This window comes from Salminus brasiliensis, chromosome 9 (assembly GCF_030463535.1).
Source record: "Salminus brasiliensis chromosome 9, fSalBra1.hap2, whole genome shotgun sequence".
In the NCBI taxonomy this organism is placed as follows: Eukaryota; Metazoa; Chordata; class Actinopteri; order Characiformes; family Bryconidae; genus Salminus; species Salminus brasiliensis.
Window position 1 is genome coordinate 40,164,463 of NC_132886.1, and position 23,258 is coordinate 40,187,720.

At 44.2% G+C, this 23,258-nt stretch overlaps 2 protein-coding genes across 5 annotated transcripts in view; one reads left to right on the forward strand and one right to left on the reverse strand.

Moving 5' to 3' along the window:
* On the reverse strand, positions 1-9,116 carry acbd5b (acyl-CoA binding domain containing 5b). 3 transcript variants are annotated; one of them, XM_072688433.1, is made up of 13 exons: positions 8,806-9,116; positions 7,356-7,445; positions 6,779-6,899; positions 6,144-6,216; positions 5,934-6,057; positions 5,334-5,432; positions 4,364-4,570; positions 3,615-3,700; positions 2,611-2,779; positions 1,954-2,159; positions 1,534-1,584; positions 639-748; positions 1-524 (listed from the first exon to the last, which is right to left on the reverse strand). In XM_072688433.1, the coding sequence occupies exons 2-13, from the start codon at positions 7,429-7,431 to the stop codon at positions 512-514; spliced, it is 1,335 nt and encodes a 444-aa protein (XP_072544534.1). In that variant the 5' UTR covers positions 7,432-7,445; positions 8,806-9,116; the 3' UTR covers positions 1-511. The 3 variants fall into 3 exon arrangements, with proteins under 3 accessions (XP_072544534.1, XP_072544533.1, XP_072544532.1); XM_072688432.1 differs by lacking the exon at positions 8,806-9,116 and adding an exon at positions 7,710-7,912 and having other exon boundaries at positions 639-745; XM_072688431.1 differs by lacking the exon at positions 8,806-9,116 and adding an exon at positions 7,710-7,911.
* Positions 8,963-23,258, forward strand: part of abi1b (abl-interactor 1b) — a 19,682-nt gene continuing 5,386 nt past the window's right edge. The window contains exons 1-9 of one of the 2 annotated variants that reach the window (XM_072688429.1): positions 8,963-9,129; positions 13,948-14,115; positions 15,896-16,072; positions 17,815-17,829; positions 18,579-18,685; positions 18,807-18,947; positions 21,479-21,576; positions 22,274-22,486; positions 23,129-23,221. In XM_072688429.1, the coding sequence (XP_072544530.1) occupies positions 9,013-9,129; positions 13,948-14,115; positions 15,896-16,072; positions 17,815-17,829; positions 18,579-18,685; positions 18,807-18,947; positions 21,479-21,576; positions 22,274-22,486; positions 23,129-23,221 (1,129 nt within the window). In that variant the 5' untranslated portion in view covers positions 8,963-9,012. The remainder of the gene's footprint in view (positions 9,130-13,947; positions 14,116-15,895; positions 16,073-17,814; positions 17,830-18,578; positions 18,686-18,806; positions 18,948-21,478; positions 21,577-22,273; positions 22,487-23,128; positions 23,222-23,258) is intronic. The other variant, XM_072688430.1, reaches the window with a different exon arrangement.

Consider the following 23,258-nt stretch of genomic DNA (forward strand, 5'->3'; position numbering starts at 1 on the left):
AAAAGTAAAGTAAGCACAAACATATCAATACATTTACAATTTGTCATTAGCCCAGCCAAGTGTCTATTAGCTAAATTATATAAATGAGTGTGTATATATATATATATTTATATTTATACATATATATAAAAGCTTATCTGGACACTAATATTAGAATAAACACTAATAATAACACTCCTACAGAAAGTGGTGGTGGTTCTCCATCACTGTGTTCATCATTAGAACATCTCCTCTCAAAGTTCTCCTCTCTCATGGAGTCTAGTATTATTTAGAGTTCTCCTCAGATCAACACCTGGTTTGGTGGTAAATCAGGGCTTAATGATGGTAAATCAGGTGAACTGCTGCTGCTGCTGCTGCTGATGATGATGGAGTTGAACACATCCTCCCCGCTGTGCTGGCTGGACTTGGGGGGCGTCCAGGAGAAGGCCGTGTGATTCTCTGAATACTGTAGAAAGGGGCTTTAGTGTTGCAGATGGTTCCACCTGATTATGGATATGTTCCCAGCAGGGCTTCATTTTATCCTCCTGAAAGCCAAAATGCAGCCTGGGTGAGGAAAACGTCCCTGAATCTCAGACTGAAAGCGAGAGCTTTACTGACTGCTGCTTTCACACAGATCAGTGAACATGTGAAACCCTGACCTTCTCTTCCTCTGAAGATAAAGCTGCACCAGCCAGTTCACCGCAAAAGGCCAGATAAGAGCCAGCGCCACCGCAATAGGAGACGTGTCTAGGGGCCACCAGTGAAACTGCTGTCAAGTTAAACAGATTAAGGAGTGAAGACGTGATTAGTGTTAAATAAGGTTCTAACATTTGGTGACATTTTGGTTTGTGTTTTTGAGCTGCTGTAACATCTAACCTAAAACATTTAACCCCCGAACATCTAAACTCCAAACATCTAACCTAAAACATTTAACCCCCGAACATCTAAACTCCAAACATCTAAACCTAAAACATTTAACCACTGAACATCTAAACCCCAAACATCTAATCTCCAAACAGCTAAACCTCAAACATCTAATCTCCAAACACTTAAACCTAAAACATGTAACCCCCAAACATCTAAAGCTCAAACATCTAAACCCCAAACATCTAATCTCCAAACATCTAATCTCCAAACATCTAAACCCCAAACATCTAAACCTGAAACATCTAATCTCCAAACATCTAAACCTAAAACATGTAACCCCAAACATCTAAAGCTCAAACATCTAAACTCCAAACATCTAAACCTAAAACATTTCACCCCTGAACATCTAAACCTAAAACATTTCACCCCTGAACATCTAAACATAAAATATCTCCAACTCCAAACATCTTTTCTCAAAACAAACCCCAACAACGTCTAAAAACTAACAATGTAAACATCTAAACATTAAGCATCTAATCCCCTAACGTCTAAACTCCAAGCAAGTATCCCCCAGACAACCCAACCCCAAACATATTATCTCCAATCACCTACATGACCAACATCTACTCTACAAAACATCTGCACCTGAAACATCTAATCTCTAAACATCTTCATTTTGAGACCTACCTTGTTCCCTGAAGCTGAACGAAGATCACGCTCAGGAGGGAAGCTTTCGTCCTGAGAAGAACATAGAGAACGTCAGTTTAACCTGAACCTGAACGTCTACTGCTTAAAAAGAAAACACAACCAGCAAGGCTTTTCCCTAATACTGGTTCTTGAACATGGAGCAAACAGTATGTTCTTACACTATATGTCCAAAAGTTTGTGGACAGCTTTTCTAATGAATGCATTTAGCTCTGGAGCAGATAAACCAACATGAACCTATTGGCACTATGCTGCCTAATGTCAGGCGTAGGCTGTAGAGGCGTATAAAGCCCCGTAAGCAAGTCTATTAGAGATGCTAATTGGTGTACATTAACGTCCATTAGCTGCATTAGCCTCGCAGCTCCAGCGCTTAACTGAAGAAGCAGACCTTTTCCCGCTCACCTGAGCTGCAGTCAGAGCTTCCAGTGTGTTCAGTCTCTGCAGGACGTTCTTCATGTCCTTCTGTAGCCGTGACAACGCCGAGGCAATCTGCGCGTTCACACTGCGCTTGTTATGCCCTGGGCCCGTCTCCGCGGCCTGCGGGACGCAAAGGCCGCTCGGTGTTGCCCCGACAGGGTCACAGGTCTGAGAAACGACGAGGTGACGTTCTGAAACAGGCGGAGAGGAACTTTAAGGAGATAATAACAGTACAGTACCAGTCAAAAGTTTGGACACGCTTGGTTGAATGCATGCTGATCATCATCGTCTTAAACATACAAATCCTAGGGTGACCATTTTTATTTATTTATTTATTTTAAAAGAGGACCCTGGAAACACACGGGTATCCACCGTAGTTAGGATGTCGTGGCTGGAGGAGGGGTTTCAGTAGGCCTGAGTTGTAGGTTAAGCTGAAAGGAGCTAATTGGGTAATATAGGCTATTAAGGCTATGTGTATGGGGTATACTCACATACTGTAGCTGCATCCAAACTTTTGACTGGTACTGTATGTGGTCAGTTATTAAACAGTAAACAACAGTAATTGGGCATTGCAGTGTGCGGAAGTGTGTCCCTGTAGATGTCAATAACAAAGTAAAGCCCCCCATCCCCCTCCTCCCCCACCTCGTCCCCTGTCCACTGAGCTTCTTTCAGACTGGACTGGTCCAGCTGCCACTGGGACGGGGAAAAGAAACCCCTGCCGCTTTCCATCCTGGCTTCCTCTGGGCTCCTCCGGCCTTCTGGCTCCAAACGCCCCGGACTCTGCCAAGAGGCCCTTGGAAACCCCTGAACCCTGCAGGAAGCGACATAAACCATCACACACACTCATAAACCCTCACAAGACCCTTGTTTATATATATATATATATATTACGACAGCTTTCAGGTGACCCTTGACCTTAATCAGATCATACAGATATCTTACAATGCACTGCTTTAACACTCAATGTGTCCAAAAGTTTGTGGACACCCCTCCTTATTGATGAATTCAGCTGCTTTGCTAGTATAATGTCCATTTGACCAATTGAACAGGACGCTCTCGAGCAGCCTTGAGCACAAAGCCCCCCCATGCCCATGCCCTCCCAGAGCGAGAGACTAGACGGGTTCTCTGAAAGGCTGGAGCTTCGTCCAATACCTTTGGAATGTGCGTGAGTGGAATCTCCGATGCTGTTCTGTGGCTGTGTGCAATCAAATCCTTTTGACAGCAATGTACAAACATTTAGTGTAAAGCCTTCAGACACAATCAGAAGCTGTTACTGCGGTAAAGGGCAGTAACTCGCAATTTTAAAAATATCATTAGACAGAGGGTGTCTACAAACTTTTGGCCATGTAGATTGACAGCCCTATTTTCATACAGTGTCAGAAAATCACGTCTATTGGAGATCACTGAACACCTTCACGCGGTTTGAGGAGAGTGTATGACGATTTAGGCAGACAGTTGGCACTGTGCTAATTGGTGTACATAAGCATTCATTGCTTGTTAGCAACATTAGCCTCATCTGGACGGACGTGACTTGGCTGATGGACGACATTTGGAGTAGGGAGCTAAGCAGCAAGCCTTAATAGCCACACGAAGGTCAATAAGGGTGACAATTTAGAAAGGGTGGCTACAGTGAAGGGTGGTGGTACCTCTACGGGCGCTGGATGTTCCACTGAGTCGCTGTAAATGTCACAGTCAGGGTCATCACTCTGCTGCTTCTGCTCACTGGCTTCATCTGGAAGGGAATACAGCATTATCACTGATGTCATTTGAGTGGTCTTAAAGGGCACATATTGTGGAATATTGGGGGTGGGGTCATCCTACCCACCTCGACAGAACGAGGCCGGTTATGGTCTCTGGGGCTCCAAGCCACAGAGGTCCAGTTTTTGCTATCCATGCTGTTCTTTAATAATTATTTTAAAATGATTTGTTCTTTAATAATTATGTTGATTTATGAATCTAAAAATGATTTGTTCTTTAATAATTATGTTGATTTATGAATCTAAAAATGATTTGTTCTTTAATAATTATGTTGATTTATGAATCTAAATTTACCGAGATAAAATTGGTGACAATATAACAACATTATTTGTTAGCAACATTAGCAACCTAGCTTCTACCATTCTAAACTAAAGAAGCTCGTCAGATACCAAACATGTCTTAGCTGACCGACTGCATCTGTGGTCAGCGATCGATTATGTGAATTAAAATTTTTGACCCAAACTTCGCCTTTAACTTAATCGAGAAAAAAAGAAAAAAAAAAGCCCCGCCCCAAAGAAGGGTCAAAAGGCCATCCTCAGAACAGTACAATAAGATGTTCCTGAAATCCCTCCCCCACGTGCTTATCTACCGTTACCACAGTATCACTACCCCCAGGGGTCCTGGTCCAGGTCAGTACCGCTGATGTAGTCAGTGCAGGGATGGCCGTCGGGAGAGTCCAGGCTGTTTTCTTGGCTGCAGGCCAGCTCCTCCTCTTCCTCCTCCGTGTTGAGGGAGCTGTGTGTGCCGTTGGTCAGAGAGGAAACCTCTGCACTGCCGTTAAACAGCGTGGAGGATTCTCTCTTGGCCTTCCTCGCTCCCGCAGACCTGATCATATCTAGAACATCTGGAACACAACACAGGTTCCTTTACGTTCACTGTAAATGATTAAGTCTTCATTTGAAGGCCACCTTCACTGGGACGTCACAACGCTTGAAATATTACAGCAGCTGCTATAGCAACCACCTGGAACACCTTGGCAACTACTTGACATATTGTGGCACCTTCCCTACCTACCACCTGGTATACCATAGCAACCACCTGGGAACATTTTAGCAATGTTCCCATAGCAACATTTTAGCAACAACCAACTAGGACACCACAGCAACTACTTAGGAACAACAACAACCTAGCAACCACCTATGAACATGTTTAACAACAGTATAGCACTACAGCAAATGCATAGCAGCATGTTGGGATACCAGAGCAACCGCCTAGGAATATTTTAGCAACACTATAGACCCAAGCAACTGCATAACAACAACCTAACAACCAATTAGGGACATTTTAGCAAACCCATAGTAACTGCATAGCAACAACCTAGCAACCACCTAGAATACCATAGCAACCACCTAGGAACATTTTAGCAACACTATATCAACAACCTAGCAACCACCTAGGCATACCCTAGCAACCACCTAGGGACATTTTAGCAACAACTCAGCAACCACCTGGGGTACCATAGCAACCACCTAGTAACACACATTTTAGTAACACTATAGCACTGTAGCTACTGCATAGCAACAACCTAGCAACAACCTGGCATACCACAGCAACCACCTAGGGACATTTTAGCAACGCTATAGCAACCTGGGTGGTTAGTTTTGTACCTTCACTGTCGTCCTCCAGCTCCCCGTCATCCTCTCCATCTTCATCAAAGCTGCCCCCATCCTCATCGTCCTCTGGTTCTTCATCACTTATCCCTGCTTCTGCAGACACCAACACACACCAGCACCACATGAGGAGACCCTTCTTCAGCCACAGTTAGCAACCGCCTATATCGCTAAATCACTATAGCAACTGCATAGTAACAGCCTAACAACCACCTGGGATACCAAAGCAACCCAACAGTTTCACCCTAGTGCGCACAATAACTTGCCATTACACAAAGCTGGATTTCTCATTTAGCTCCAATGACAAGGGCTGTCCAATAGAAACGCTACATGGACAAAAGTATTTGGACACTTACTCATTCATTTCTCATTTCTTCTGAAATCAAGGGGATTCAAAAGATTTTCTCCTGCTTTTGCTGGAGAAACTATCTTTACAGTTCAGAGAAGAAGGCTTTATACTAGATTTTGGAGAACTATTGCTGTGAGGATTTGATTGCATTCAGCTTCATAACAGTGTTATAAACTAAACAGACGCTCATCATTCCAGCTTAAGACCTCTTATGAGCGAATTCAAACAAAGTGTTTCTGATCGAGCACCGATAGCCAGTATTGCGGGTTTGCTGGTGACGTCCTCATCCTCGTTGTCCACTACTTCGTAAAACGGGTCCAGCTCGTCCAGCAACTCGCCCACTTCTTCTGTAACCGGTATCGTCTCCAGTATCTACAATGATACAGCAGAGCAGCTCAGTTCTGGACTCAGCAAAAATGGTACAGTACAGCAACCCAAAGCTAGACCAAGCTTCTTACCAGCTGGATCTCCTGCACGTACTCCTTCATGGCTTGCTCCTTGGTCATTTCTCCCAGCGCTTTCCATGCCTCCCTGTGCACAAAGCCCAGTTACGTACCTTTCAGGGCAACTAACTACAACTTCATCGTCCTCCTACCAACAGAGGGTCGTACAGTGTCAGGAAACCCTGATCAACCATAACATTAAAGGCCCCCCTTGTGCCACCAAAACAGCCCTGACCGTCAAGGCATGGACTCCACAAGACCTCTGTGGAGGTGTCCTGTGGCGTCTGGCACCCAGACCAGCATTATCAGCAAGTCCTTCCAGCAGCAGGTCCTGTGAGTTGTGAGGTGGGACCTCCATGAGCATCAGTGAGCCTTGAGTTCACCTGAGTTCAGGTTGTCCTTCCTTGGAGGACATTTGGTAGGTACTGACCACTGCAAACCGGGAACACCCCACAAGACCTGCCTGATGTTGTGGAGATGTTCTGTTCCGACCCAGTCGTCTAGAACATCACAGTTTGGTTCTTCTCAGACATTTGGTTCTTGTCTGAGTTCAAGTGGTTTTAATGTTATGGCTAAAGTGGTATATGTAAGAATAAGGGTTGTCATTGTTTAATATATTAATAATGAGTGATCTACTGCGGAAAAATTACCATTTGGCTTTACCAATCGTGTCCCATCCGTTGGGTTTGGTGGTGTTGCACGGCCCTACGGTCGCTTGCTTGTAGTAACTGTAAAACATCGCCAGCATTTCGTCAGACGGCTCGAACGTACCTGCAGAGCAGAGAGAGAGAGAGCTACTGAACCACCGACCCAGCTCAGCTCCAACACAATCAACACACCATGGAAGTCCCATTCAGCCAGACAACTTAGGCCCGAAGTCCTACTAAGTTACACTACACGGACAAAAGTATTGGGACACCTGCTCGTTCGTTGTTTCTTCTGAAATCAGGGGTATTTAAAAGAGTAGATTTTGGAGGAGCATTGCTGTGAGTGCCGATGTGATTGATCTGGATGTTGGATGATCACCAATCTCAAAATTATTAGAAGGAGCACGGTCCATCATTCCAGAGAGCACGGTCCTTCTACAGCTCAATGTTGGGGGGCTTTATACCCCTCTATAGCCCAGGCCTGGCATTAGGCATTAGGCATTAGGCCAATGGGTATATGGTTACCTCAGCTCAAGGCTTGTCCTAGTCTATTGTCACATACTTTGTATGGAGGTCTTACCATCTTCAGGCAAACTCCTCATCACTTTTACAGCTGCTTCAAACCTTCTCTCGTCAGTGGACCTGTCCTCCGCCATTGCTGAGCACTCCTCTGAAAGGAAGAAGGTACACTAATGAACTCAGGCTCGGTAAAACACAGTGACTTCCATCAGCCTGCAGTTTCCAGTGACCTGCATTACAGCAGATTAGAGCTGCGAGGCGCCCCTGCTGTGATCATGCAGCCGTAATTACTGTGTTACTGTGCTGAGCGAGGTGGGGGAACGCTTGCACATCGCTCTAGCGATCACAAACTTCAGATTTAATGTTTAAAAGTTTTAAACGAAAGTTTTAAACGACATTAAACACGACCCAGTACCTGCGCACGGCCCATTTAAAGCAAAGCCGGTCTGTGGAACTTGCGTTACTTGCGTTAAAGCGCTAGTCCTCATGGGAAATGTAGTTTACATCTACAGTAACTGTCCTTAGCGTAAGAGAAGACGGGGAGTGTCTTTCCTACAAGACCCACAAGGCTGTGCGGTCTGACAAATCCAGATTACAGTAGGCTGATACAGCTTTCAGGTCCGATTTACATTTTTAAAGAAATGTTACTAATATGTTAGTTAACGATGATAGTAGTAGTAATTAGATTATCGCTTAGTTTATCGGAACAAAACTATATATACTATAAAAATATAATTTACTAGACGAAATATAAATATATCTAATATATTATATTATATTATATATATATAGTATATACTAAATAATATACTATAATAAATAAATAATGTGCAAATAAGGAGCTCACATTTGGACCAGCTTATAAATGTAAAACAATATAATTATTATTATTTTTAATTAAAATAATTAATTAACTTTTTTGCATCCAATCTTATATCTCTTCTATTTAAACACCATTTTAACTGTTAGTGGATTTTAAATAACAATAATAAATAAAAAGAAACATAAAGACAAAGTCTGTTTATAGGTGTATAGTACAAAATAACAAAGCTGTAAAGTTAAAATAGATTTTACTACAAAAAAAGAACAGAAAAATAATAATAACTTTTTGAAGTCTTAGAATATAAGGTATTATATATAAATATATAAAAGTAAGCAATATAAAGTATATAAAAAGTAGGAATATAAAATATTATATATAAAAGTAAGCAATTGTAAAATGAAGCCAGCTACGTGAAACAGCTATGCAAAAGCTATATATTTCTTAATTACAAAAATTAAAAAACTTAATTACAAAAACAAATAATTTGTCAAAGGTATTAAATCGTATAAAAATAGCTGGCTTCAGTTTACAGTTTTATTATGCTTATATTTTACTGATATGTATTTTTATTATATATTTTTGTATTTGCTTACATAGTTCTTAGACTTCAGTTTACAATATAGCTATGTTAGCAATTAAAAATCAACATAATTCCAATAATAAAGAATAAAAAAATGCGTGGAATCACAGCGTTGCTTTTCTCCTCGTTGTTTCCTGCGCCCTCTTCTCCTATTGGACGGACGCGACCGATCCGTGTCCGAGAGCCAACCAGAGCGCAGGTCGCGGAGTGCAGCGCTGAGCAGGAGGCTGGGGAGTCCGGCCGGTCTGTAAATGAAAGCAGGAGGAGGAGGAGGAGGAGGAGGAGAGAGAGGAGCAGAGACGGAGGGATGTAAAGATGGCAGAGCTGCAAATGCTGCTGGAGGAAGAAATCCCGGCCGGGAAGAGAGCCCTGCTGGAGAGCTACCAGAACCTCTCGAGGGTCGCGGAATACTGCGAGAACAATTATGTGCAGGTATGAAATGGGGCCATTTTGTGTGTGTTTGTCCGCGCGCGTGCGTGCGTGCGTGTGTGTGTGTATGTGTGTGTATGTGTGTGTGCTCGGTTATTGTCCGTGTAACACAGATCGCTGCTGTTTGTAATTTGATGTGGGCTTCTTCATCACGCGCGCGCGAGGAGCAACGTGCAGCACATTTTGGGCCAAATGTGTGATCTTAGGGTGTGCTTTCATCGAAATAGTCACGCTCGAGCTTTAAAATTCGGGATGGTGGAGTAACACCCTTAGCCCTCAGCCTGCATGCACTGAGTCAGTCCGCCTCTCTCTACACACACACACACACACACACTCACATACAGCAGCTACAAAGCCACCCGGAGGGTGTGTCTGTCATTTCTGCAATGCATTCACGCAGAGGGTGCAGAAATAATTGAAAGGGGGTGAAGAGGGTGATTGCATTGGTGATGTATTGGTTACAATCGGGGTTTTTTTTCACGTGAATGCAATAGGGTGGCTGTGATAGGCACGCTCCATTTGCATGCAGCAGCTGGGGATCGGTGCTGCAAGTCATAGCACGAGCTCGTCTGTGCATTGCAAACGAGCCTTGGCTTTAGAACCACCTCTGAGACAGATATGAGCAGATGATTCGGCTCATCGGTGATGCTCACATTTCTATGCATGATGCATGATTGATTTGCACCCATGGGATTTATTTGCCTTTGTGGACTATTGGGAATGCAGAGGGATGGCAGATTTGGCTGGGAATGATTGCAAAGCCTGTAAATGCAAACTCACAGAGCACACACACACACACACACACACATATATAATCATCATTTATAAAATGGAATTAATAGAAATTTAGATTAGAATCAGCTGCAGATGATCAGAACATGGTTGGAGATGATTATTCTGGAGGAGTCTGGAGTCTTATTTGAACCTCAGATGTTTAGTCTGGTCTGCTTCTGATTGATGGTTGAAGTGAGGAATGAAGAAGATCACCATCATGGCCAGATCCAGATCCAGAGAGCTCTCTGAGGCCTTCAGGAAGAGGGTTGGAGATGCAGAGGAGTCTGTAGATGCAAGGGGTTTAAACAGATCTCAGAACAGTTAAAGATCAGCCGCTGTTCCACTGTCCACTAAATCATCTACAAGTGGAAAAGCTGACCAACATGACCAGGTCAGGCCGTCCTAGCGAGTAATGAAGACTCCAACAGTCCTAAAATACCATTATGGTAGCAGGTAGCTCTCACCACAGCTGATGTGGAAGTACCATCAGAGGGAACCATCAGTAGTGTAATTTTAATGGAAGGGGTGCAGGAAGGAAACCCTATATTTTTATATATAATATATATATGAGCGAGAAAGAGAGAGAGAGAGAGAGAGAGCATGCATAACCACAGGCCTTCCATACATAATGTGATCTGCTGGCAAAGCTGTGTCATCACCGATCCGCGGCCAGGGTTTCGCTGTCGAGGATGCCCAGCCGTGTCGTAATGTGGATTACACCCGTCTGGATTGGAACCAGCCGAAGGAGGCTTACCTGTGACCTCGTCCTCCTCCCACTGTCTCAGAATCATTCCCATTACGCAATCAGAATCACTCTATGGCCAAATGTTTGTGGACACCCCTAACTTACACCCATTGCTGACACAGATGTGCAATGCACACACACACACAGCTTGTCTAGTCCTTTTACAGAAGTACCAATGCCAAGAGAATAGGACTCTCTGGAGCAGATCAACATTGATGAACCTACTGGCACCATGCTGCCTAATGCCAGGCGTGGGCTATAGAGGGGTATAAAGCCCCCCAGCATTGAGAAGCTGTGGAGCAGTGGAGGAACTGTGTTCTCTGGGATGATGGTGGTGGAGCTCCATCCAGTACTTATGGATGGGATGAGTTGGGGAGGATGAGGTGGGGTGGTGATCATCGACTCTCTTTTTCACTAAATGCAATCAAATCCTCACAGCAGTGTTCCTCCTCCAAAGTCTAGTAGAAGATTTTCTTCCCTGGGCAGTAGAGACAGTTACTCCAACAGAAGCAGGATCAACGCTTTTAGACCCTTTGATTTCAGATGAAGCAAAGAATGAGGAAGTGTCCTAGTGTCTAGTTTAGATCTCTCTGAACTGGGAGATGCTAATCTCGGCCAGCGCTAATATAAGCATTGCCCACACCGATGGTGAGGTGGTTTCTTCCTCTCAGGCAGCTTCAACAAAGCGATGTGTTCCCCCCCCCCCCCATCACACACAGTTTCACTTCAGTCAGAGAAGCTAGCTAAAACTAAACCCAGCTAGCATAGCCAAAAGATGCAAGCAAGATGGCTAATAAGTCCCGCCCCCAGTCTGTTGTCCATTAATTTCCATCTGAATTCCCTGAATCAGACTTAACTTTCTCAAGCCGGAGAGGGTTTTTAGCAAGTGCTAGGCTTGAAATATTGTGATATTCTGTTCTGCAGTACCGTACAGATTCTCAAAAACACAGTATTGATTATTAATATTAATAAATAGCTTTGATGTAAAGATTGGTGGCAGACAGGGGTTCATGTAGTGTTGCGTTTAAACCCAGACCACCAGATGGCAGTGTTGTACACGCTGTCTGCAGATCCTGCTGTTCTGATTGTTTATCACTGTTTATGATGGTTTCTATGGTTTCTATACTGACAATTTTCCTAAATTATGATTTTAAAAATCGCAGAATATCGTCTTGCTCACTGCGTTCAGAGCTTCTGCTAATAAAGGTTCTGTTTCTCTGTAAAGTTGATCCAGGTTTCCTGTTTCTATGTTTTAGAAATGTTTAAAATAGTTTTTATATTTATTTTTTTATATTTATTAACTAAACCCTTAATGTTAATTTTTGGCTTTTCTATATCTAAATATATATCAGTAGATGCTTATTACACACAAACATATATTTATGAAAACCTAATTGGTTAAGAATTCAAGTGGTAGTATTGTAATTATCATATTATTGTTATTATTATTAATAATACTAATAATGTTAATAATGCCACCACTCAAATTATTATTATTTATAATATTAATATATTTATTATTTTGTTATTATTGTAATTTATATATTATTATTATTATTATTATTACTAATTAAGGCTGTCATTTAATTATTAAGTTGCAGTTTATACAGATATGATATTACATAATATTACATATATAACTGGTACCAAACTACTTACTACTACTTACTACTACTCATTTTATTTTTATATATATATATATATATATATATATATATATATATATATGAACATAAGTAGCGGAATGTTTTAGCTTGGGATTAACATAAAAACACTATAAAGACAAAAGTATTGGGACACCTGCTCCTTCATTGTTTCTTCTGAAATCAAGGGTATTAAAAAGAAGAGTTTCTTCTGCTTTTCTTGGAGTGAGGATTTGATTGCAAATACCAACAAGATCTTTAGTGAGGTCATGATGTTGGACAAAAATTACCACCCCACCTCATCATCCACAACTCATCCTAAAAGTACTGGATGGAGCTCCACCACCATCATTCCAGAGAACACAGTTCTTCCACTGCTCCACAGCTCAATGCTGGGGGGCTTTATATACCCCCCTCTAGCCCATGCCTGGCGTTGGGCACCTTGGTGCCAATAGGTTCATGTTTATCTGCTCCAGACAGTCCTATTCTATTGGCAGTACTTCTAGACAAGCTGTGTGTGTGCATTTGCACATCTGTGTCAGCAATGGGTGCAACTTAAAGAAGCTGAATACATTCATTAGAAGGGGTGTCCACAAACATTTGGCTTGGTTGGCTTCTGAAACGTTATCAGCCCTATTCCCATCCATCGCAATATGCCATGTCTGAAGTCTGTTGAAGGTTCATTAGATGGACGTTGTTCTTCAGTATTGACCCTATTGGACTGGTCATTCTGCTTTGTGATGCTTTGTGGAAGAGAGTTCTGCTCTGTGTCCTGTGGACCAGGAGATACTGGACTTGCTGACAGTTTCTCTGTGTGAAGCATTTTGGTCTTCCATCAAAAAAAGCTGAAAAGACTAAATATAGACCTAAAAGCTTTGATGGCTCTTCATTCGGCTGCTGTGATGGTTCTGTAGACTCTGATTCGTCCAGAACCAGGACTAAAAGAGAGATCACAGAGAAACTTACCAACTCTTTTCTTTACAGTGGTAATGGTCGCCATGACTACAACACAAATATAGCCCATAATTTATTTCCTATCCAAACCCACCAGTATTCCTACACACGTCTTCTGAGTTTTATATGGAATGATGATGAGGATGATGATGATGGTGGTGGTGGTAAAATAGTGAATAGAGAATCTTAACTAATCCAGTTTGATCTGATTTTAAAAGCAGGTTCTAGAGCCGAGCTCTTCTCAGAACTCTGGTAGAACAGTGTCTCAGGCATCAGGCAGCGTCTTCATCACCATTAGGTGAAGAACTTTCTGTGAGGAGCTTTTATTAGAGCTTCAGACGTCTGCTTCCCTTCACCTCCACTGTAGTAGAACTCCAGCTCCGACTGGGTCCCACCAAACACACCAAACCCCCCAAACTCCTTGTTTACATGTTACCCATTTAACCCATTACATTCAACAGAAGTATCCCTCCACCTTGAACGTATTGAAAGTAGGCCTAAACCCGACACTGCCTAAAAATACCAGTTCAGTTTGGTTTGGTTCAGTTTCAGAAGTTCAAACAGCTTCAGAACGTTTCTTCTAGCGTCATTTATGTTGATGTCATTTCCTCTTTGGTTCCTTACGGTTTTCTTGACATTTCCTGGTCCCATGGGTGGATAAACAGGGATATCTCTCTCTCTCTCTATCTCTCTCTTTACTCTCAGGCTCAGGATAAGAAGAAAGCCCTGGAGGAGACCAAAGCCTACACCACCCAGTCTCTGGCCAGCGTGGCCTACCAGATCAATGCCTTAGCCAACAATGTGCTGCAGCTGCTGGACATTCAGGCCTCGCAGCTGCGCCGGATGGAGTCCTCCATCAACCACATCTCTCAGGTCAGCCTGCCGCCGTCACCATGCCAACACCGCCACAACAGACCGGACGGTTCTTCTCCAGAAGCCTCGAGGCTGTTTTCTGGGGTTTCGTCTTTGAATAAGTTTCTTATTTCTCATGAGTTTACTTGCGGTTTGTATTCGTGCTACACTGTCATGTGAGCTGGTGAGCTGCGAGCTGGGCAGCTGGGAATGGTGGTGCGCTGCCTAATCTGGGAGACGGCTGAAAGGGCTTCGGTATTGAGGAAGCAGTTCTCTAAATCAGGTCTGGGGTGGAGAGGACACTGTTCAGACACTAGTACTGTGTTCGTTTCCTTGTCTACTTCAGAGGTAGGGCTCTAAATCTGGCCACCTCTACCTTCTGTGTGCATGAAAAACGTCCTGCGCCTCACCACCTTAACCCCGTTTCCTCCCTTTAACTCAGAGCCCTAGCTCCATTTTGGGGTCCGGCCTTCTAGCTCAAAGCAGAAGCCATCAGCCTAATAAGCCACTGTCTACCCCAGCAGTGTAATAACAAGGCTAGTAACATGTCCATATGGTGCAGTTCCTCCACACATCACCCAGGGTTTGTATTACTGAACCCTCTGCAGGAGCTCAGAGCCCAGTTGAAATTCTGCCCACAGTGGCGCGTGGTCAACCTGTTTCCTGTGTCCCCTCTGCACACACATCTGAGCCGACTATTTTTACACAGCGTCACATTTCGTAATGCAGGAAGTGCCACCTGCGATCACTAGCCATAGAGACCTGTGGAGGAGCGGCTGTTGAAACTATGGTGCTGTTAGCGAGGCTAAATGGAGAAGTGGCAGCCTGGTGGCGTTTATATATATATATATGTGTATATATATATATATATATATATATATATATATATATATATATATATATATTATATAAACCTTGTACATCTGCGACTCCAACTTTCTACACCCGTTCCTAACATCTGTCTATCTGCGGTTCTATCTGCGGTTATTAAATGTAGAAATGTGCAGAGAAGCTAAAATAATAGGAGATAAAATAATAAAATAATAATTAAGGAAAAATATATATAATAAAAAAAGAAAAATACTGGAGGACACCAACACACACCTCCTCAGATGCTTGCACAACCAGCCAGTGCCTCTTTTTCCAAGCTCCTGCCGCTGATGCAACGTGACTGGGCAACTAACACGCCCAGAGGAAAGCAGCCAGTAGATAGTAGAGGCCAGCAGACGCCAGTGCGGCCAGCACTGCATTGGAGTGATGAGGGGGGAAAAGTGGCATCTACCCACCCTGAAGAGAGTAAGGCCACTCTAGGGATTCTCTGAACTGGTCAACCAACGAGCTCTGAGGAAAGCAGCCAGTAGACAGCAGACGCCACGCATACAGTGCCACACTGGAGGGCTGTGGGGAGAGCAAGACCAGTTGGGCTCTCTCAGGTCCCCCCGGCTGCCGATGGCTAGCAGCATGACCGGGATTCAAACTCCGGTCCTGGTGACTGTACCTAATTCTGCTGGACCACTCAGGGCCCTTAAATACGTTGCTTGTAACCCTGATGTTGGGGAATGGTCGACTGTTCTGAGTGAGTGGTGGGTGAACATGGTTCGAGAGGATTTTTTGGAGGAGTCTTAGTGTCTTATTTAAACCTCAGATGTTTAGTCTGGTCTGCTCTTGATGGTTAGTGAGTGATGGTTAGATCCAGGGAGCTCTCTGAGGCCTTCAGAAAGAGAGTTGGAGATGCAGAGGAGTCTGGGAAGGGGTTTGGTTTCTGCATTATGTTTTTTATAGAAATCTTCCTCTCTTTCAGACTGTGGACATCCACAAAGAGAAAGTCGCCAGACGAGAAATTGGGATTCTGACCACCAACAAGAACACGTCCCGAACCCACAAGATCATTGCCCCCGGCAACATGGAGCGGCCAGTGCGCTACATCCGGAAGCCCATCGATTACACCCTGCTGGACGACGTGGGCCACGGTGTTAAAGTGAGTACAACAGTGCGGTCTAAAAGAGTTAGTAGAGGGAGGGAGGGACGGAGGGGGAGAGAGAGAAAGAAAGTGTGAAAACTGGGCCAGTATTGATTCTTTAGGAGGATTTCTGATTTACTTTTTCAAACCAGCCCTTAACCAGTCCTTAAACCAATCCTTAAACCAATCCTTAAACCAATCCTTAAACCAGTCCTTAAACCAGTCCTTAACCAATCCTTAAACCAGTCCTTAACCAATCCTTAAACCAATCCTTAAACCAATCCTTAAACCAGTCCTTAAACCAGTCCTTAAACCAATCCTTAACCAATCCTTAACACATTCCTTAACCAATCCTTAAACCAGTCCTTAAACCAGTCCGTAAACCAGTCCTTAACACATTCCTTAACCAATCCTTAAACCAGACTTCAAACCAGTCCTTAAACCAGTCTTTAAATCAGCCCTTAAACCATTTAGTAAACCCATCTTTTCTAAATGAATAAAAGTCCAGATTAATGAAACTCATCACAGCTTATTCTGACATTAAACCAGATTCCACAAAAAGTCAGTCATCCTTGCCCACATGTCCAACATGTCTAATATCACAGATTTTATTATATGATATTATATTCATTTGGCAGTGTGTTCTTTAATTAATGTCTACCAACAACACCATAGCATAGCATGGTCACCATTAAACCTCTGGAATCTGGTCCAGTGTGGATATTTAGGGTGCAGAGTGTATCGGTGTGAGGGTTTATTTGTGGCGAGAGAGTGATGTCATTTTAATATATTTAATGGGATTTCCTTTGTCTGTTTAATCTCTGTACTCTAATCGAGTAGACCTACTTTAGATTCTGCAGTCCAGTCCAGTAATCCACCTCGCCCCAAGCCCCTATGCTAGCAGTGAGTTCCAGGCCTCATTTGAATGCTTCGTCAGGCTTGTGGTGGTGCACACTGACCTGTTTACCCTCCGGCCGGGAAAAGCTCTTTAGGGGTTCCCCTCGGACCATGAATATATCATTAAAGCGCTTGACCCGGTGCTCGTCAAACGTGGCTCTGGCTGCCAGTCACAGCCGAGTGGCATGCTTGCCTGGGCTACAATTCGTACAGACAGTTCTGCACATGACTACAGACTGGTGTAGCTACATGTCACTACATATAAACACGCGTTATTACGCATGGTGGGGTTGTTTCCCAATTTGGAAACCTGAATGCTAAGCATGGTTGTGTTCAGTTAGATTGTGTGACTGGACCAGAATAGTATCAGGCAAACACTGTGAGGTTTGGCTGTGGTGTACCTCAGGGCCTTGTTCTAGGTCCGATTATATTTTGGTTCTTCTTGGATTCGTATTCTCACACAAACAGTCATCTGTTTGTAAGTGCTCGTAATAAAATGATCTGTACAGTTAATCTGTGTTCTGATACAAATGAAATTAGATTGCATTATTAATTAAAGGACAGACAAATTAGAGTTTCCAAGATACAAAGGTCTAATTAAGCAGCTCTTTGGAAAACAGTCAGGGCTTCCAGACAATTAGAAGTGGCATTTATATGTTTATCTCTTTATTTTACTTCTAATAAACTCTGGCCTTTAAGCTCTCTCTCTCTTGCCTCGTAGCTCATGGAGGTCTTGGTGCTTGGTCATGCTGTGTTTATAATTAAAAGGCCTTACGTGTCCCTCCTCTTCCCTCACTTGTCTTCATTAAGTAGAATTAATGAGTAAACATGTGTCTCTTCTCTTTCTCGCTGCACGCAATCAGTGGCTAAAGGCTAAGGTAAGTGCACTCTTACATGACTCATTTTTTTCCGCCGGCTTGTTTGGCTTTAAACATGTAGATTATGTAAATAATATTTATGGAATACTTTAATATAAGAGTAAATCCAGGTCCTGCATTTAGCCTGTAACAGTTGCAAGATTGCAGATACAGCTACAAGTGGCAATACATGGGGTCCAAGCACTTACCAGCCCAATTGAGCCTAATAACTGGAATTCCGTAGCACTCTCTATTGACATGCATCCAAAACCCTTAGCAGGCTATTTCAGCTTCCTACTTTGGGCAGGTATACCAATTTTGGAGATGATCAGCAAATGTATTTTTTACCGTTGCCTACCGGGTTTCAACTGTATACAAAACAGTGTTGGCTGACCTGTACAGTTTAGTAAAACACAGTTATTAGCATATGTTTTCTGACTAAAGATGGGTGTGTTTTGTCAAAATTTGTATGTTTTTTTTAAATATAAAAAAAAATAAATACATGAAACTGACATTACAATTAATTTTATTTTTTCTGACATTTATTGCTAAATTAAAAAAATATAGGTATTTATACCGGATTTCATCAGACGTCAACAATTCACAGGCTCCGGCTGCTCAGGCTCCTCTCAGGCTCCGGCTGCTGATGGCAAAGCAGCATGACCTGGGATTCGAACCAGCGATCTCAGTGGTCATAGTGGTCATAGTGGCAGCGCCTTATTCCACTGGATCCATGTTCCTTATTAGTTCTTATTTCCATGTTTTTCCAGCAAGGGAACAGCCAGCCTGCTAGAGCAGGGGGAGGGACTTTATCAAGGACCAATCCACCGACACAGAAACCACCAAGCCCGCCCATGGCAGGGCGAGGCACCCTGGGGTAAGTCGTCTTGATGATTGATGATGATCTTAGCAAGTGAAATCATCTTTAATTATTATTAGCAGAATTACTGTGTGTGTGTGTGTGTGTGTGTGTGTGTGTGTGTGTGTGTGTGTCTCAGACGAAACACACCCTACAAGACTCTGGAGCCCGTCAAGCCTCCAGTGGTGCCTAATGACTACATGACCAGTCCAGCTCGGCTGGGTGGCCAGAACAGCCCTGGGCGCACAGCTTCCCTCAACCAGAGACCCAGAACACACAGGTAATTCAGTAACTAATCACATTACTGTAAAAGGGGTTAACTGCACTAGACTGAGCGGGGTGCTGTGCCAGTCACTAAATGGTCTGGTAAATTCATAGGGTCTAGAGGCTACTGTATCACACACAGTCCATTTATTTTACACTACACAGTACTACAGTACACTCCTGACCCACCATCACATCTACAGTATACTCCTGACCCACCATCCATCACATCTACAGTACACTCCTGACTCACCATCCATCACATCTACAGTACACTCCTGACCCACCATCCATCACATCTACAGTACACTACTGACTCACCATCCATCACATCTACAGTATACTCCTGACCCACCATCCATCACATCTACAGTACACTCCTGACCCACCATCACATTTACAGTACACTCCTGACCCACCATCCATCACATCTACAGTACACTACTGACTCACCATCCATCACATCTACAGTATACTCCTGACCCACCATCACATCTACAGTATACTACTGACTCACCATCCATCACATCTACAGTATACTCCTGACCCACCATCACATCTACAGTATACTCCTGACTCACCATCCATCACATCTACAGTATACTCCTGACCCACCATCCATCACATCTACAGTACACTTCTGACTGACCCACCATCACATCTACAGTACACTCCTGACCCACCATCACATCTACAGTACACTCCTGACCCACCATCCATCACATCTACAGTACACTCCTGACCCACCATCCATCACATCTACAGTATACTCCTGACCCACCATCACATCTACAGTACACTCCTGACCACCATCCATCACATCTACAGTACACTCCTGACCCACTATCCATCACATCTACAGTACACTCCTGACCCACCATCCATCACATCTACAGTACACTCCTGACCCACCATCCATCACATCTACAGTATACTCCTGACCCACCATCACATCTACAGTACACTCCTGACCCACTATCCATCACATCTACAGTACACTCCTGACCCACCATCCATTAATCTACAGTACACTCCTGACTCACCATCCATCACATCTACAGTACACTCCTGACCCACCATCCATCACATCTACAGTACACTCCTGACCCACCATCCATCACATCTACAGTATACTCCTGACCCACCATCACATCTACAGTACACTCCTGACCCAACATCACATCTACAGTACACTCCTGACCCACCATCCATTAATCTACAGTACACTCCTGACTCACCATCCATCACATCTACAGTACACTCCTGACTCACCATCCATCACATCTACAGTAGACTCCTGACCCACCATCCATTAATCTACAGTACACTCCTGACTCACCATCCATCACATCTACAGTACACTCCTGACTCACCATCCATCACATCTACAGTACACTCCTGACCCACCATCCATCACATCTACAGTACACTCCTGACTCACCATCCATCACATCTACAGTACACTCCTGACCCACCATCACATCTACAGTACACTCCTGACTCACCATCCATCACATCTACAGTACACTCCTGACCCACCATCCATCACATCTACAGTACACTCCTGACTCACCATCCATCACATCTACAGGACACTCCTGACTCACCATCCATCACATCTACAGTACACTCCTGACCCACCATCACATCTACAGTACACTCCTGACTCGCCATCCATCACATCTACAGTACACTCCTGACCCACCATCCATCACATCTACAGTACACTCCTGACCCACCATCACATCTACAGTACGCTACTGACTGACCCACCTGGGTCCAAAACATCAGCTTTAAATGAATATGGGGTTTTTCTTATTGGTACTACCTCCACCATGTTTGGAGGCTGTACTTTAGCCGGGCTAGCTCTCACTGTGAGTTGTTGATGACACTGTTGATCTTTTTCAAAACGGTGCTCTATTACGCCACCAAGAGGCGATCAAACACACTCACCATGACAACGGACACTTTTATACTGCAGAAAATCAAAAATGTCTTCAGGGTGAAGCTGGAGAGTAGCCATGGAAACATAAGATGCTCTAGTAGAGTAACCATATACCCTACCAGTTAGCATGGTGCTAACTGCAGGCCTAAATCAGCAGATATTTGCCTCAGACCATGTGGAGGTGTTCAGTTATTTTTCTAATAGACTTGCTGATTGGGTTTCAGACACTGATGGACTCAGAAGCTTCTTACCTAGAACCCTGGACCAATTTGGCCAGACCAGCACTTGAGGGGTCAGAGGGATGAGTCCTGACAGTGGCTGCGTGCAGTCATAACAGCCTGTCAGAGCTTTGGCACCCCCCCAATAAGCCCCTTTCGGTTATGGCCGAGTGGCGGCCATGAATTCCATTCACTGCTGTCTTCCGTCTCCCCGCGGGCCCATTCAGCACAGTGAAAGAGAGAGGAAGTCAATATGGCCTGAGTGAACGGGTGACTTTTCCCGGGCCCTGGTTTACGTCTTTACAGCTCCTCATAACAAAATAGCATTTAGCGTTAGCATTTTATAGCCCTGACACATTAACTCCCTCTTCATTTCCTCTGCAGTGGAAGCAGCGGGGGCAGCGGTGGTCGAGAGAACAGCGGGAACAACATGGGCATTCCTTTGGCCGTTCCAACACCCTCCCCTCCCAGCATGGCCCCAGGTGAGCTTGCGAACAGTGGATAAGTGGAGCGCATTTTTTTTTTTACAGATTGATGCTAGCTAGCATTGAAGCTAAAAACAAGACCCATTGATGATAACACAGCAGCCAATTGGCTTTCTTTGCAGCCAGCCCTCATAGCGAGACATCGTGGGCTGCATGGACTGCATCAGGTGATGGAAGATGTTCATTACAGAGGTTAACTGGTCCACAGCACCACTTGCCGAAGATTCGGTCCCCTCTGGCATCAGTGGCCCATGAGGCACCACTGTTATCCCATTGGAAGGCGCTCAGTGCTCAAAAGGTCCATTCTTCTTGTGGCATCTGTGATGTCCTGGACCCAGTTCATTCCAAAGCAGGGGTGGTCATAATGTTCTGATATGACTGTGACTGTGGGTCAAGGTTGGTAGCATCTCAGAAACCACTGCTAACCTTGTGGGATGTTCTCGAGTTACTGTAGTGACGGTGTACCAAGAAAGCCTCATAGCGGCGTAACAGTGGTGCCCCACGGGCCATAACATGCCAGAGGGGAACCACGACTCCGGCGGGTTGTATAGAGCACCGACGATCCACTGTGGTCCACCATGATTTATGGTGCCCATCTCTGAACCTCACCTTTTCCTCACAGGTGTAGCTGTATGATGCCTGTATCCAGCCGCTAGCCTGTTCGCCTGACCCTTAACTCTCTTTACTGTTGCAGTGGTGCCCCCTGGTCCGGGTCTAGGCCCAGTTCCGATGTCCCAGTTCGGTACCATCTCCCGGCAGATCTCCAGGCACAACTCCTCCACCACCTCCTCCTCGGCCTCAATGGTGTCGGCCACAGGCACGTACCGCCGAGCCCCCTCCAGCTCTGCCCAGTTCTCCGTGCCCCAGCCGCACCTTAACGGGGGTCCAACATACCCCCAGACCACAGGTGAGAGTTTTCAAGTGACTCCTAACAAGATCCAGCTCTGCTGACAGCCTAACAGCCTAAACTTTCTTGTCTAGCCTTGCAAACACAAACACAAGACTATATGGACAAAAGTATAGGGACACCTGCTCATTCATTGATTTTTCTGAAATTAGGGGAATTCAAAAATAGATTCTGGAGCATTGCTGTGAAGATTTAGTTGCATAGTTGGAGCACCATCATTCCAAAGAACAGCTCAATGCTGGGGGGCTTTATAGGACTCTCTGGGGAGGTGATCATCGTCCAACATCCTGACCTCAATGGAATCAAATCCTCACCGCAATAATGCTCCTTCAAAATCTAGTAGAAAGTCTTCTTCTCAGTACAGTAGATGTAGTTACTCCAACAAAAGCAGGATACATTTTTTAATGCTCTTGATTTCAGAAGCAGGTGTCCCAATACTTTTGTCCTTATAAATCATCAAGCCGATGAACAATATGTCTCTCAGATATTGATGGACATGCTTGTGCTCCTTTGCTTTGACTGCTATCAGCTTTCAGTGTGCGGCACATGCTCACTCTTTCCACCATATCTGTGTGTGTGTGTGTGTGTGTGTGTGTGTGTGTGCGCGTGTGTGTGTGTGTGTTTTCTTTCTGCTCTATGTAGCTACAGTGTCTGTGCCCCAGCCACCACCCCCCATGGTGCAGCTCACACCCCAGATTCCTCTTACTGGGTTTGTGGCCAGAGTTCAGGAGAACAGTGAGTATTCTGCATTTGCTACTACACACAGCTGCAG

Excerpts from the sequence above, each read along its gene's own strand:
- acbd5b (XM_072688431.1), bottom strand. The coding sequence starts at position 7,782 with ATGAGGACTAGCGCTTTAACGCAAGTAACGCAAGTTCCACAGACCGGC. Across the intron at positions 6,058-6,143 it reads ACGTGCAGGAGATCCAGCTG|ATACTGGAGACGATACCGGT; the intron begins GTAAGAAGCTTG and ends GTATCATTGTAG. Across the intron at positions 3,701-4,363 it reads CTGCACTGACTACATCAGCG|ATGAAGCCAGTGAGCAGAAG; the intron begins GTACTGACCTGG and ends ATTCCCTTCCAG.